Source organism: Sprattus sprattus, assembly GCF_963457725.1.
Source record: "Sprattus sprattus genome assembly, chromosome: 1".
Classification (NCBI taxonomy): domain Eukaryota; kingdom Metazoa; phylum Chordata; class Actinopteri; order Clupeiformes; family Clupeidae; genus Sprattus; species Sprattus sprattus.
The window spans coordinates 56,474,228-56,489,577 of NC_137920.1; the positions used below are offsets into that span (position 1 = coordinate 56,474,228).

Consider the following 15,350-nt stretch of genomic DNA (forward strand, 5'->3'; position numbering starts at 1 on the left):
CTAATGAGATTGAAGGGGGCCAGTATTTTTCAGAAAGAATCGTAATCGTGTTTTGTGTCTCGTATGGATTGTGTGTTTGCACAACAACACAAACTAAATTATTCTTAAGGTATTGGCCTACCACATTGCTGATGTTGAGGTCAGGTGAGTGTTGTGTGAGGCCTTGCAAGGTCGCAAATGCCACAATGCCAGCACTACCAGGTGTTAAGTTACTGCTTTTGAACACTTTTTATCCTTTGATGATTTGTGGATAACAAACGTGTCTGTTCTTATAATTACCTCAGTGAAGTTTGTTGAAAAGGACATAGATGTCACGTCGTCGATTTACCATAAAGAATTGAGGAAAGACAACTAGGAAGAATATACCCCAAGTACGTGAATCGTTAGCGGAAACACGCGTCATTAAAAGTGACCAATCAGAATGTGATGACGCAAAGGCGCATATAAATAATTCACAGTGACGCAGTAAGTTGTTGAAGTACAGTACCTACGCCATGTTTTGTTACAAGAACACGAAGGAAAAGTGGTAACGATACTTTGAAAAAACGCCGTGTTGGTTCAGGAAAGGGAAATACGAAGAACATGTAATGAGTGAATGGACTTTGTATATCACTTGGTGTATTTCGTTGATCCATTTAATCGTAACTTTAAATAATACATCGAATCAAAATGTCGGACGACGCGGCGAGGGAAGATGCCTGTCGAGAATACCAGTCCTCCCTGGAAGATTTGACTTTCAACAGTAAACCACACATCAACATGCTGACCATTCTTGCTGAGGAGAATCTTCACTTCGCCAAGGATATCGTCGCAATAATTGAAGCACAAATCGTCAAGGTTTTTATGAAAATAGAATTCTTTTCAAGCCAATATGGCTTCGATGAATGGTTCGTTTGCTAGCAGTTAGTGCTATGATTACATTGAGCAGGCCACGGGAATATGGCGGCCACGTTCTGCTAAGGGTAGCTTGCCAGAAATGTAGCCAGTAAGCTAGCTGATATCGCAAATTTTGTGGTGACCTAGGGTAACCATTGTTTGTTTTTTCTCTCACTTGACTAGTTCCTTTATCAAAGTTACTGAAAGTTGTGAAGCAAATAAGTCGCTTAACTTCATGTTTATTAAAATTTAAATGTAGACACTTAACTGTGGGCAACTATTATGTTTTCGCTGACGTTATCGCAGGTCTTTTAGAGACCTTCAGCGAGTCAGTTAAGCCAACGTTACTTGATTTGGCTAACGTCAGCTATCATTGCATAACGCTATGCTAACATTGATGGCGTATATTAGAGCATGCCACACTTACGATTGATACATCGTGTCAGTTAGCTATATTTTGAAATAAACTAATCAAAATGTCCAAATTGCTCCACCTGTTAAGAGTTATTTTATATAAATTATATGTCAAGATGCCGTAAGCTACCGTTAGTCGATTGAAAATTATGGTCGATGGCAACCAGCTAGGTATCCTGGCTAATAAAGTGTCAATAGCTTAGCAGAGGCCTAAAAGGGCAACACGATCCCACGGTATTTCAGAAACTTAGACAACTGGGGAATCTACCAATCTAGTGATTCGAAAACTTACACATTTCAAGTATCACGTTTTTTCAGATTAACATTTATTCAGATTTAGTTACTTCAAGTTTTCAAGATATCTTGACTAAATAATGTTTGCTCACTACCGTCTTTCGAGAAATGTTAGCTAACACTGAACGTCTCTGGGTAACTAACGTTACCATGCATGCTTCCGTTTTATGAGAACTTTAAAAGTAAACACATTTCGATAGCTAACGCTAGCGAGATTGCTTAATGTATCTGTATAACGCATACATCTATCCATAATGTAGATTAACATAATATTAGCTACCATATATGTTATCATTCTTTATTAGTTGGCATTAAGTAACTGTTGCTATATGTTGAATTAATGTAGGTTATATAGATCGCTTTAAAAAGGGGAGGGGGGCATGCTAACGCTTGTATATATAAGATAGTTAGCCAGGTACGTAATGGTTACAATGTGGATAGTATACATTGGGTTTCAGGGGATGGCCCAACTAGAGCCCTGCATTGCATTCATATCATGTTGCTGAGGCCAAATTTAGACCCCACTATGTAGCAGATGTGCAGTTAAGGATTGCGGTTTTCAACTACCTATTCTTCAATTCTCAATTTCGAGACAACTGTTCAGTATCAGTCAGCCCCCTTCGACAATGACTTAATTAAAACATGCAGTTTTATTTAATCAGCTTGTGAATTAAACATAGGCTAGCGGTACACTGTTGATGACCAAGGCAGAGTTCATGGTCAATAATAAGTTGGCTAGGTAGACCTTTCACTTGAGCGTACAGGTAGGCTAAGGAGTTGACGGTTCACCACTGAAGAATTATCTTCATAACATGTGGTGTGAGACCTGTACTACACTAGACGCCTTGGACTGCCCTGTTACTATCTGAAGACCCTTTTAATTCAATTTTCGCAGTTTAAGGTTCACAATTTGGTTGAAGATAGGGCCAGTTAAATAATGTGTTTGGTGTGCCAAAAAGAATGTACCTCAGACACATGTTTGTAGGGTATGCCATACTGAATCCTTGTCCCATGTGATTAAAATAAGGGAATGTGATGGAATGCTAGTATTCTATTTTGTTGAGGTGACTGTTAACAACTGAAGGCTTCATGTAGTTTATCGGTTGCAATACTTCAGGATTCTGCGCCTTTCATGTTTATTTTCTTCCAGTTCACAAATACAGATACACTTCAGTAGTAGGTTTCTGTTTTATATGAATTAAATGTGAATAAATGGTATTTTAATGTGACAATAAAAAATATGAAATGTGATTTTTGTCTTTTTCTTTCCAAGTGTAATTTTTGTATAAAGAGTCACAGCTTCTTAACCAGCAATCAAACTTGTCTTGACTAAAAAGTGTGGTTTAAACAAGGCACTGCCTACATTTCGATCTTTAGTGCTTGCTCTTAGTGTGGAGGTAGTGCTAACAGTAACTTTACAGCAGTGTTTTATCTTGGGGGACTTGGTTGTTAAAGCTGATTTGTATGTTTGCATTGAATACAGAACTTTTCTTTTTTTAAACTTTTTTTTTGGGGGGGGGGGGGGACCTGACCTTTTCTACATCTTAAAAAGGGTGACTTTTTTTTTTTTTAAACCACCTAACAGGACTGAAGACGTGGTTGGCTTTTGGCCAAATCCATGCACATATTCTGAGACTGTACCAAAAACCTAATCTTATTTCTGTACTTAACAAAACATCTCAAAGGGTTAACATTGAACCTAAGACACTTCACTGTGCCATTAAAATGTGCCATTCTAAAAACCTCAACACAACAGGACACAAGTCCTCCTCATTCAAACATTGAACCCCCCAGGAAGAAAAATGGACAATTTCCTCCCTTTTTCTTTTTTTTTTTTCACCCCCTTTGTGGAAGATGTTTTGCAGAGAAGAATCCCTTGCTGCTGTGTGGACTCAAAAGACACTAACGATTTTTGCAATCTCGGACTCCTGTTGCCTACGATGTGCCGGATTTTTTGTGGCTGAACTGCACATCCGTTTTCCCTTCTGTGAAGACCTGAGTGATCACCTTTTTTCCCTCTTTTTTAAAAAAAAAAAACAAAACAAAACTTAAGTTTCCCCCTAATTTCTCCAGCCTGCACTTTTGTCTTTGACGCTAGACTTAACCTTCCCTTTTTGAACCATTAGCTCATGATGTCTATACTGGAAACTGTAAAGATTCTGTGCACTAAACTTGTGTTCTTACTCCAGGCACCAACTGCAGAGAAGCTTCCTGTTTTGTACTTAGTGGATTCCATAGTGAAGAACATTGGCGGCGAATACCTTGCGGTGTTTGCTAAAAACCTTGTCACTACATTTATTTGTGTGTTTGAAAAGGTATACAACAATTTAAAGCTATTTTTAACATTAACATTTTTGTTGTCAAGTTGATTTAGCCAGCTTTGCTTCATCATTTGTGCAATTGACATTCTAAATTTGACACACCCATGTAAACTAAAGCATACAATGCCAAATATGTGGGTCAAGCATTTCCACTTCTTTTGAAACCGAATAACTTAGGTTGACCGTATTGGTATACTTTTGGTCGAGTTAATGTTTAGAGGTTTGAATTGCAGCACTTGCTGTTTCCATGGTCACACATTGAGCACTCTCTTAGGGGACATGTTAAGTTAGTCAACACCTGAGTTTTATTTTTATTTTTTTGTTTTAGGTGGATGAGAACATTAGAAAAAGTCTCTTCAAGTTGCGCTCAACATGGGATGAGATTTTCCCAGCAACAAAAATGTACACGTTAGATGTGAAAGTCAATTCAATAGATCCTGCCTGGCCAATTAAGCCGCTGCCAAATCCAAGCATTCATGTCAACCCAAAGTTTCTAAAACAGGTAAGAACAGAAACACACACACACACACACACATCTTCAAACTTACCACACTAATTATTAAAAAACATCGGGTCCCGTTGAATTGGATTTTAAAGAGTGACGATTTTTCTTTGCTTAGACTGAGGAAGCTACCGCTACTCCTCCTGCTCCAGCTCCTGCTCCAAAGGCCTTTACACCACAGCCTCAACCCAAACCATCAGTGGCTGAGAAAAAAGGGACGGAGGAGCAGGCCATTAGGCAGCAGCTGCTCGCCAAGCAGAAGGAGTTGCTTGAACTTCAGCAGAGGAAGATAGAGCTTGAGCTTGAACAGGCCAAAGTGCAACTGGTAAGTTTTTAAATAAACATAACGTTTCCCTTCCAGGGCCAGTGTTGTAAAAGAGAATGTATACGAATAGTGGTATCCTCTCAGAGGTAGAACAGGTGATGCCTTAAACTAAGTTTGACATTTAGGCAGGCTGTATGTCCGCAGTATTTCCCTATGGGGTATGTGCATGTAAGTTCCTTGTATGTAAATTGGATTTAACACCATATTTTATTATAATTATTATATTATACAAAAAGCCCTAATGCAAACTAACCTTACGTTTGAAACGATATGTAAAGCTTCATATTCAATTAAAAAAGTTTTAGGTGAAGGTTTTTTTTTTAATGCTGTTTGCTTTAAAATGAATACAACAGACGGATCGTAGCTGTCTTTAAGCCCATTACACAACTTGGTTTGGCTTAGAAATGTACATCAAATAATAAACTTTGAACAGTGGCATTGACCACACAAACAGCTTTACAACACAAGCACATTTGAACCAAATATTTTGCGTAAATGAATATGCTTATGCAAACAAGTGCAATCATCTTATAAAGCAGTCCAAAGGCACATTGAGGGGAGAAGGACAAGCCAGGCATCAGTTACTGGCAAAGCAGAAGGAGTTGATTGAACTTCAGCAGAAGAAGATAGAGCTTGAGCTTGAACAGGCCAAAGTGCAACTGGTGAGTGCAGTAACTGTCTTTTGTTTTCCCCCCACAGACAAAGAGCTTTCATAAGAGTGGTAGTTCTCTAACGTCACAGTCTTGGAGTTCAATAGAACAGTTGACACAATTAATGTGTTTGTGCAAAAGATTGCCCGGAGGCAAAAACAGATGAAAAATGAGTGGGCTGTAGTGTTTGCAAAATCCAGCAGAGTTGTGTTGATTTCACCCTTCTGTCAAGAAGAGCACTGTGCATGCTTATTAACACTAACAGAGCAGGTAGTGAAGACTGGCAAGAGCGGTTTGATGGCAGAAACAGTTCTGAACTGTATTCACTGTTGCCCCTGCAGACAGCAAGAGTTTAGTCAGTCGGTCTAGCAGTGTTACAGTCTCTCAGTAGTATCACTAATATATGTGTAATGGAAACGGGTCACTTTCAAATCTCGGGTTCTTGCGAGTGGTGGTGTTATTGTTGTATTATCTGATTGTGCAAACAGTGTCTTCTCACATCCATCTTTTCCATGAGTCATTCCTTTGTGTGTCAGCTGTATCCACAAGCACACAGGCGATCGTGTGCCACTCTAATCATTTGGCTGCTATTCTTTGTAACTCGAAACTATGCCTGTTTCTGCATGCACAAGTAAACCTCTTGCCTAAACACTTAGAGAACTCTTGTGTATTGGTAAACACTGTGATCCGTAAATGACATGGAATTGTTCATCTTTTATCTGTCAGTTGTTAGTGAAATAAAAGCCTTGTCAGATTTTCATATTCTGCATTTCTGTTGATGTATGCAATAGATAGACCTGTGATATCCAGTTAGTCATGATTAAATGTTACCCTCAGACTCCTCTAATTAACCATTTTATGGGTTATGACATGGATGTGAAGGAACATTCAGTGTTAGTGGGGTAGTCCGATTCCCAACTCCTCCTTACCAAGTGTGTAAGTGTCTTTGAGCAAGACACTGAACCCCTAAAACTGCTCCTGATGCATAAATGCAATTTCCTTCTAAGTCGCTTTAGATTAAAGCGTCTGCTTAATGACTAAATGGGAACATTTTCAGGTGCATCTTTCATTAGGATCTGAATTACACAACCTATAGGCCACCGTCTCCTTGTTTCACATGGTAATGTGTTGTAGTGTTGGGTCAAACTCTGAAACCTTTCCTCCAGAGTTATATAAGTATACAGTGAATAAGTAGTTTTATTACAAAGGTCACCGTGCAAGCCTCACCCTAAATACATTCGATAAGAACATGCACCTGTTTAAGTACAGTAGCGAATGATTTACTATTAAGCTATAGTTCAATCTCCCATAAGTCGGGAAGAAGCATTGAAATCTTTCAGGGCATTTAATACTTCTATATTGTAGTCCATGTTAGCTACACGTTGTGTAGTTCAGTCAAGAAATGCAAATGTGATACAAATTAATTTGTCGTAAACCCTTATTAAGTCTGTTGGATTGAAGCAAAAAACTAAAATATAAACCTAGTTTTTCCCTGTCTGTCTGCTTCTTTGTGTTTTCTTCTAGGCTTTCAATCGAATGGGACCAACCAACCCCCATGTCAGTGCTGCGAACCATCCCTCACCCACGGCTACACAAGCAGTGTCCGCTCCACCCAGTAACCACTGGCCACCCCCGCAATCGGAAAAGGTGGTGACGAGAGATCCGCGCCTAAACAGACCTGGGGCATTCGTCAAGGAGCCAGCGATGAATAAGAGGGAACCACAAGGTTTTGGCGGTCTGCAAAACATGTCTGAGAAGAGAGGGCCTCCCCCAGGAGAAAAACATAATAGACTGGAGATGAAGAGGATTCCTCGAAAGGAACCACCAGCTGAAGAGAAGATGAGGGCAAGTAAGAAGGAGATGGCTGCCGTGGAGAGGGCAAAGCTCAAGTCTGCATCGCCCGCAGGGAAGGAAGTTCTCGGCAGAAGTAAAAATGAGCCGGAGAATCTGAAGACCCCAGAAATCGTCAGGAAAGACCCCAGGCTGCGAAGGCACGTGGTCGAGAAGGTGGAGCCAGAGGAGGACGTGCCCAAAGAGAGGAAAAGAAGTCTGGACAAAAAGGACAAGGACAACGCCAGCAAGATGTTGGAGCACCAGAGGATGGCCAACGCCAGAAGCAAACTCTCCAACGGCTCTCTGAACAAGCAGGAGAAGCCAGACTTCAGGATTAATAAGTTGAGTGGGAAACGTTCCCGCTCCAGGTCGCGCTCGCGTTCACCGTCTGTGCCCAAGAGGAAGGAGCGCAGATCGCCAAAGGGCGTAAAGAGCATGTCTGTGTCCCCTCCCAAGTTCAGCAAGGGGAGACAGGGCGCTGGCAAAGACTTAGGTCACCATGGCAACGTCAGAGAGGACCGAATCGCTCCCAAGAACGCGCCGGAACCAAGAAGGCCGAAAAGGTCTCACGAGGATAGAGCTGCAGAACCGAGAGATGCTTACTCAACAAGAGACCCTCCCGAATCAAAGGAGAATATCAAGAGATGGAGAAGTGGATGGGAGGACACTAGACAGTAAGACTCTAATTATTCTCCTTAGCTGTTTCCTTAATCAGATGTTGGCCTGTTACTTTTTCCTTTTGCTCTAGAGCGCTTCCTCCTGTGCTTTTGTAAAATGCCTTTAGAGAGTTTTCATGGAGCAACATATCTTTCTCTCTTCTTTTAGTCCAAAACATCCAGAGGAGTCTCCACCTTCCAAACCCAGCATCCCAAGGGTCAAACCGTGGATTCCTGGTCAGAGATCTACGCCTTCCCGAGTGAGACAAAATCGCCTCAGTGTTGACGCCAATCTGCACATCCCAGACGTTCTTAACTCCGCAAGTAAAGCAGACCTGCTCAAAAAGGTATGTTTTCGTTTCTACCCAAGTGTGTTGGGCGCGAAACTAAAAGGACTTTTAAAGCCATACTATTGGTTAACTCTTGTTAGTAACAGTTCTCACACACACAACTCAAAATATTGGTTAATTTGATTTTATTCAAGGTTAGCCTCCAATCATATTCTGCGTGAGTAACACACTCAAAAAATATGCCATGAAAAAATTGCATTGCTTTGAAAACTGAGTTTCTTCCTCCGTTTCCTTTTATCCAGGCTAGTAAGAGACATGCAGATGGTGAAATAACCAGTGAAGAATTCCTCAATGTGGCCCACCAAATCAGACAGCTTTTCCAGTACCAGGAGGAAAAGCAGCGTTCTCATTCATGGGAATCAAGTGATGATGGATTAGTGCCCTCCAAAGACAAAAAAGACATGTCCCCACACCCCCCGATGGGTAATCCTAATGCAGAGCAGTTATACCTTGAGCACAAATCTAAACTAATAAGAACTCGAGTGCAGCGACAAGGTAAGGGTACAAGGCACCTTAGGTAGATTTAAAATACTGTTTAAAATGGAATGATATGGTATACAGTTATGTTAGAATAGAGGTGCTTTTTGTTAGTTTTATGCCCAGTGGATATCTACTTATTTGGTCAGTGAATGGAAGATGGAAAGACAAATCTCCCCCATTAGGTTTGCTGTCTGCCCTTCCTGTGTGATGTGTTTGTAGAAATGTAGGTCATGTTTGTCGTCTTCAGATTAGTTTTGATCAGCCATTACCTTTTCACTTGCAGAAAGCTGTAGTTTTTTTAATTTTATATATGCCCTGTTCACATAGTGAATATCTGCGTGACCTTTGTTCCTCCTCAGCTGACAGAAATCTACAGCGGCAGGGGAGCGAAAGGACATCTCACCCGACACTGGAAGGGGACTCAGAGGCACAGAGGAGGTTATCTGACGACTCTCCAGAACTGTTCTCCAGGCATGATGCACTGAGGAAAGGTGATCGATCTCTGCCAAACTCGGGCCACTTTTCGAGAAACACCCCAAGCCCCGGCAGCCTGGACGAATACCCGAGGCGTTCGCCTGCTCCACCGGCGTTCGGCCGCTCGTCTCCACTGGGTGTGGAGATGCAAGAGGACCCCGCCAGCGAGATGAGCCCCATTCCTCGTTTCGAGAGTCCAAACAGCGTGCACTCGGACGAGGGGATTGAGATCGATCCGCCGATGGTTCCCCAGAGACCCGCAAGGAACATGCAGGGGGGGCGGATGCCTGGTGAACCTGCCACGTCGGCGCCTCTCCACCTGGCAGATGAAGCCGTTGCACAGCCGAGCGTGCCCAGGAATGAGGTCCCCAACGTCTTGCAGAGGTTTGAAGGCCACAAAGGGCCTCAGTCGTCTTACGACGGTGCGCCAGGACATCTGGGTAAGCCCCGGGCAGAGGGGACGCCCAGAGCGCACCCGCCAAACGTCTACGAAGGCCCGGGGTCAAACAGATACGACGGACCTGGGGGCGGAAACTCGAGGTTCGACGGCCACGGTAGATACGACTCCAACTACGGCCCACCCTTCGAAGGACCGCCGCAGCATGAAGGGCCGGGCAGATACGACGGCGCCATGCCTCACCGTCCAATGAGATTTGACGCGCCTCACTCCCAGCAGGGCTTTGGGAGGTTTGAGCGGCCCATGGGTCACAACAGGTTTGAGGGGCCTGGCCCTGGCCCAATGCAATTTAACCGGTTTGAGGGCCCGCCGAGGGGCCCGTTCAACAATCCTCACATGCAGCAAGGGCCTGGGAGGTTTGAGGCACCCATGAGGTTCCCGCACGGGTCCGTGGGGTACGAGGGACCACACAACCAGCCCGGTCCCATGAGGTTCGAGGGCCCTGGCAACCAGCCTTCCGGAATATGCTTTGAAAATCCCACCGGTCCACCTGGACCAATCAGGTTTGATGGGCAGCCCCGATATGAGGGCCCTGGCCCAGTGGGTCCCCCCAGATACTGTGGCCCCCAGAACCAGATGAGGCCGCAGGGGCAGCCCATGTTTAACGTCCCCCAGGGCCCCATGGCCAATCCCGGGTGCCAGCAGCCACCCAACTTCAACATGCCCAACAGGTTTGCGGAGCCTCACAACGCTTTTGGAGGGAACTCCCAGCCTTTCCTTGGACAGCCGAACGTTCCGCAAGGACCAAACTTCAGCGTGCCACAAGTCCCCACCTCCACAGGATTCCCTAGCTCCTTTAGACCGGTTGGTCCCTATCAGGGGGCTCCAGTTGGAAACCTCCAACAGCCTGTAAGTTTGACATATCATATTTACCATAGGCTTTGTCTGTGGTCTTCTAGCCATTGCTTTTATCAAAGTATAAACACATAGAAATATTTAAAAAACGAAATTATACTTTTAAAAAGTTTTATTTTTTTTGGAGTGGATGTGTTCCTCACTGCATACACTTGTGATCCTTCAGATGAACATGATGCCCAACCTCGGTCCACCCTTCATGCCACAGAACCCAGTGCCTTTCAATCAACCAAGTAAGTGACTTCATATCGTAGCCCGATTGATCACGCAAAACACACATGCAGATGTCCACAAGACAAATCCCCAAGGGCCAAAGTACTGCAGTCACACACGGTAGTGACACTCATTCCAAGATGGCACTGCACAAGACCGAGACACTTTATACATCTGATTATATGTTTCTTGTTACTTTTGTGTTGTGATGGTCTGTCAAAACACATATGGTCAGGGATTTGCTTTGAAGTTGTACGTTTTAGTCTCATCATTTTTCACTTAAAGGATTCAACACGTTGATCACACACAAGGAGTTTTTGCCGTATTGTGCATCCCTGACTGAACTGTAAACGTGTGCCCTCAGATCCTCAGTTCGGGCAGCCTGAGAGTCACCTCGGGCAGGTGGACGTGAACGACCTGCTGTCCAAACTCATCTCCACGGGCATCATCAAGCCCGCGCCCACAGAAGCATCTCAGACGGGTGAGTCAAATGTGGAAACTAAATATTGTAGGGGACGGATGTTGTCACCTTCACGTTTGCATTCACGTCCCTGGAGTTGAAATAAAAAGATGGAGAGCACTGGAGAGTTGTTGTGTATCACCTTGTTAAGACAGACAGCAGACAGATTGTTAAATTCATTTTTAAATATATTTTACAAGATTTTTAAATTGTGGGTGAATTTCCAGGCTTTCCTTCTAAACCTCGGAGTTAAATGAGTCGTATATTTGAAGGCTACCACTTTTACCAGGAGTGTCAGGTCACTGTACCCTGAGGTGCTCCTGCAGTACATCACAGAACGTTTGGACTGCTTCGCTAAGTGTTCCTTGTCTTGTTAGCAGAGTCTGCTGCTACGCCTTCCTCTCCGAGAAGGGTTAAAGAGGAGGAGGAGGAAGAGGAGCAGGAAGACGACGATGATGGTGACCTCCCAGACCTGACAAGCTTCTCGCTGGACGACATGAAACAGTGCGTACTATTTCACTGCATGGGGGCTGTACAGACAGCTTGATTGCTACTGTAGTAATGATGATGTTGTGATGTTGTAGCGTGTTTGGCAGATGTAGACGGTCACCCCTCTTACGCCCCTTGAGCAACGACTGGAATTCAGTGCTTTTCAGACAGAATGTTCTATATTGTTAGATATCAGTCTTAGATTATGCATGGTAGTTGTCAGTGTGGCATGCTTTAGAGATGTTAGACCATCGCCCTTTTGCTCACTTTGAGCAGCTACAGTGATCAACTTTTGCTGTTGAAGAGTCGCCTAAACGCCTAAATCCATTTACCTTGACAGGAGGTACGAGAGCACTGTGACCAAACTCTACACAGGTATCCAGTGCTACTCCTGTGGCATGCGCTTCACCTCCTCTCAGACCGACGTCTACGCCGACCACCTGGACTGGCACTACAGACTGAACCGCTCGGAGAAGGACATCAGCAAGAAGGTCACGCACAGAAGATGGTACTACAGCCTCACGGTACGAACGTCTCTACTTGCATCTCAGGACTTGATGTGCTGAATTAACCTTCTGCGACTACCTGGGTTTAATGCAGTCAGATTGGTGGTTGTCAAGCCTTTTCCTTACATCTTAGTTCACAGCACGTCAGACACAGAATGGCGGGGGGGGGGGGGGTGTAATACAAGAAGCCAATCTGCCCAGTCCAGGCATGTGTTGGGGATGATAACATGATAGCCATTTTTCTCCTGCCAGGACTGGATAGAGTTTGAGGAAATCGCAGACCTGGAGGAGCGAGCAAAGAGCACGTTCTTTGAGAAGGTCTTTGAGGAGGTGGTGCAGAAGACCCAGGAGGCGGACAAGGAGAAGGAGTTCCAGAGTGTCAAAGCTGCGCCTGATGTTGTTGACGAGGTAAGGGATGCCATTGGTTTGGGGTGCTTGTCAACCAACTAAATTACATGTTACCATTTTTGTTGTGGTCGGTGATGGCATATTTCATATTTTTTGCTTGTTTGTGTGTCCAAGTCCTGTGAGATTTGTCAGGAGCAGTTTGAGATGTACTGGGAGGAGGATGAGGAGGAGTGGCACCTCAAGAACGCAATCAGAGTTGATGAGAAGGTGGGTAACAGTGGCTGCAAACAGGCCGTCTCATCCAGCTCTGTGTGCTGAAACATATTCTCCCAGAGAATAAATATTCAAGATTTCAAGGGTTTTATTATTTAAATAAACCATTCATTTTTTTCTTCCCCCACAGACATATCATCCATCATGTTTTGAAGACCACCAAAATGTAAGTGTAGTCATAACTTTTTCTTACCCTTAAAAGGCCACCATGTTCTGTTAAATGCAGCATGTCATAAATGTTCAGACCAGACCTCTCTTCAAAACTCTTGAGCTTGTCCAAATCCAATGTCTAAGTATGAGTTTTATATTCAGTTATTTTGAAATCCAGGTTACTAAGCATGTTTGTTAGTTAGTCTATTTCAGTCAGTAGACCATGGCACCACATCTACAGAAAACAGTGCATCAATTTAGACTGAAATAAAACCCCAAAACTATTGCTGTAATTGGACTCCATATTGCTGTAGCATGTGTTGAATTGTCTTGTTAACGATCTTGTCGATGAAAACAAATGAATATTAATGTTCTCTTTCCCTGCAGACGTCTTCTTTTGGGGAGTGCACTCCCTCACCCAATAAGGTTCTTACAGAGAATCCGCTAACTGCTTTGATTAAGCAAGAGGAAGCTGATGAAATTAGCAGTTGCAGTGTTAAGCAGGAGCCCGTGGCTTTAAGCACAGATGCTCAGGTGACTGAGGAGGACGTAAAGGTTAAGTTGGAGGAGAGCTGCTTCCCCCCTCTCTAAGTGGTCGGTTATTTAGCTGTGTGTGAAGGGAATGAGAGAGAGGCTATTTCTGTACTTGACAGTTCTGAGGCCAAGTTCCTCAGCTATGGATACTCTAAATACATTTTTGTATTTGAAATTGCCTGCTACATTCAGGTGTTTTTTGCTGTGTGAATGCTTATCTGAGTAAAACAAGGTGTACTTTGGAGAAATGTGTACATTTAATTTATAAATAAAGATATTTTTGTTATTTTTGTGTATTATTGATAAAGGGGAACATGGGAATTCTTGTTGACTATATCAAAGGGTGTCTTCTGAAAGTGCACATGGTAATTGTTGTTTAAAAGCAAACAACGGCTAGACGTGGCAATTCTGGCAAATATTTTTGACTACTAATCTATTAATGTCCTGGAGAAAGTACTATGGATAATTTATTGATTTAAAATGGTTAGGAGTAACCACAATTTTACACAAGCTTTGAATTGTAGATAAACTTAAACATCTCATGACATGTAAGTTACATGTCTCAAGCCTGGTTTCGTCACTTCAGTTGAATAATAATTTTAAAAAAGGTGAATAAAGATTTTTTTAGTTTTTCATTTGGAAAGATTGATTTTTTTGTTGTTGCAGAGTATTCAATAAATTCAGTTTGAAAATGGTACGTGTTTGAAAAGTGTTTGTGGTGTGCTTCTTGATCGTCATTGAAATTATAGATTTTTCTTCTTTGCAGAATTTTAATAAAATTGAATTAAAGAACATTCTTGTCCTGTCTCTTCTGTGTGTTTGTGTTGTATCAAATACTATTCATGGTTATATTTGTACCTCTTTATCCTAGGCTAGAGCGCTTATCCCTGAAATTAACCCCTCTTGACCAAGGGCCTCATGTACGACCCCTTGCGTAGGTTTTATATTTTAAAAAGCACTATGTATGTGTGGGCCAAGAGCTACCGTTATACAAAACCCTTGCAGGGGCGGCCTTTCCTACAGGCGCCAGGAGTGAAGCTCGCCTAGGGTGCCAAATGTGCCAGGGCCGCTCCTGCTTGCAAACTTCACCAATGGCCCATGTGGCACAGACACAAGCGAACTGGGGTCTTTTGAGGATATTGTTGAAACTGAGTGTGAAGGCATTCCTTACATTTTCCACAAGGTGTTACGACCCAAGCCACAGGCATTCATAGTGCATAGCCTGGGTGGCTAGTGGGAACGATCGATATTGAAAAATATTTCAAGGTGATGCTAAAAGTAGTTGGTCATAAAAAAAAACGTACCTCAAAGTTACTTTAAATTGTAGCACAGCAAAATAAATTGAGATGTATGCTCGCAAGGGCCTACGCACCTTTTCCTTCTACCTGATCAACCAGAAATGGAACGCACTGGCACGAGCATCACTCCCTCAATCACACTCACGTTTGATATGGTAATCAATATAAATAGGCCTAAATCACCCCGTCTTCAGATTGAGACAAAATGGCATATGCACGATAGACCGCTTACTATTGTAATAACCAGATAGTCAAGTATAATTATGATCAATTAATTTCCTCATTCTGATGATTTTATTGGTGTTTGTGAAACAAATATTAGCCTACAACTAATTTGTTTACAGTTCTGAAACCTGAAGATGTTTTGCCAAGTCGCCTCAGAAATAGACTTAAATTGAAACTTTTATTCTTTTACATCCACAGATTTGTTCACTTTCAGTGTAATCTCTCAACTCTATGTTTGGCATAATAGCCAACGTTTTTGCCTATAAACATATTCTAACATAACAAACACTATCCAGTCACATAATGTTCTACAACCCCAAATCAGAAAATGTTGGGACGGTATGGAAAATGCAAATAAAATAGATCA

The 15,350-nt window shown here is 42.8% G+C and overlaps 1 protein-coding gene across 2 annotated transcripts; it reads left to right on the forward strand.

Moving 5' to 3' along the window:
- The first annotated feature begins 491 nt into the window (after nt 1-491).
- On the forward strand, nt 492-14,173 carry pcf11 (PCF11 cleavage and polyadenylation factor subunit). 2 transcript variants are annotated; one of them, XM_080847890.1, is made up of 17 exons: nt 492-837; nt 3,774-3,899; nt 4,234-4,407; nt 4,526-4,732; nt 5,269-5,394; nt 6,907-7,889; nt 8,041-8,218; nt 8,464-8,716; nt 9,061-10,481; nt 10,654-10,720; nt 11,065-11,181; nt 11,538-11,664; nt 11,990-12,173; nt 12,408-12,563; nt 12,678-12,770; nt 12,907-12,942; nt 13,314-14,173. In XM_080847890.1, exons 1-17 carry the CDS (start codon nt 670-672, stop codon nt 13,515-13,517), a joined length of 4,620 nt encoding a protein of 1,539 aa, XP_080704016.1. In that variant the 5' UTR covers nt 492-669; the 3' UTR covers nt 13,518-14,173. The 2 variants fall into 2 exon arrangements, with proteins under 2 accessions (XP_080704016.1, XP_080704017.1); XM_080847891.1 differs by having other exon boundaries at nt 11,541-11,664.
- The last annotated feature ends 1,177 nt before the right edge of the window (nt 14,174-15,350 follow it).

What these genes read in the sequence shown, in the direction of transcription:
- pcf11 (XM_080847890.1), top strand. Translation starts at nt 670, where the DNA reads ATGTCGGACGACGCGGCGAGGGAAGATGCCTGTCGAGAATACCAGTCC. An exon ending in AACAGGCCAAAGTGCAACTG is followed by an intron (nt 4,733 to 5,268) that starts GTAAGTTTTTAA and finishes CATCTTATAAAG; the next exon opens with CAGTCCAAAGGCACATTGAG. An exon ending in GATGGTACTACAGCCTCACG is followed by an intron (nt 12,174 to 12,407) that starts GTACGAACGTCT and finishes TTCTCCTGCCAG; the next exon opens with GACTGGATAGAGTTTGAGGA.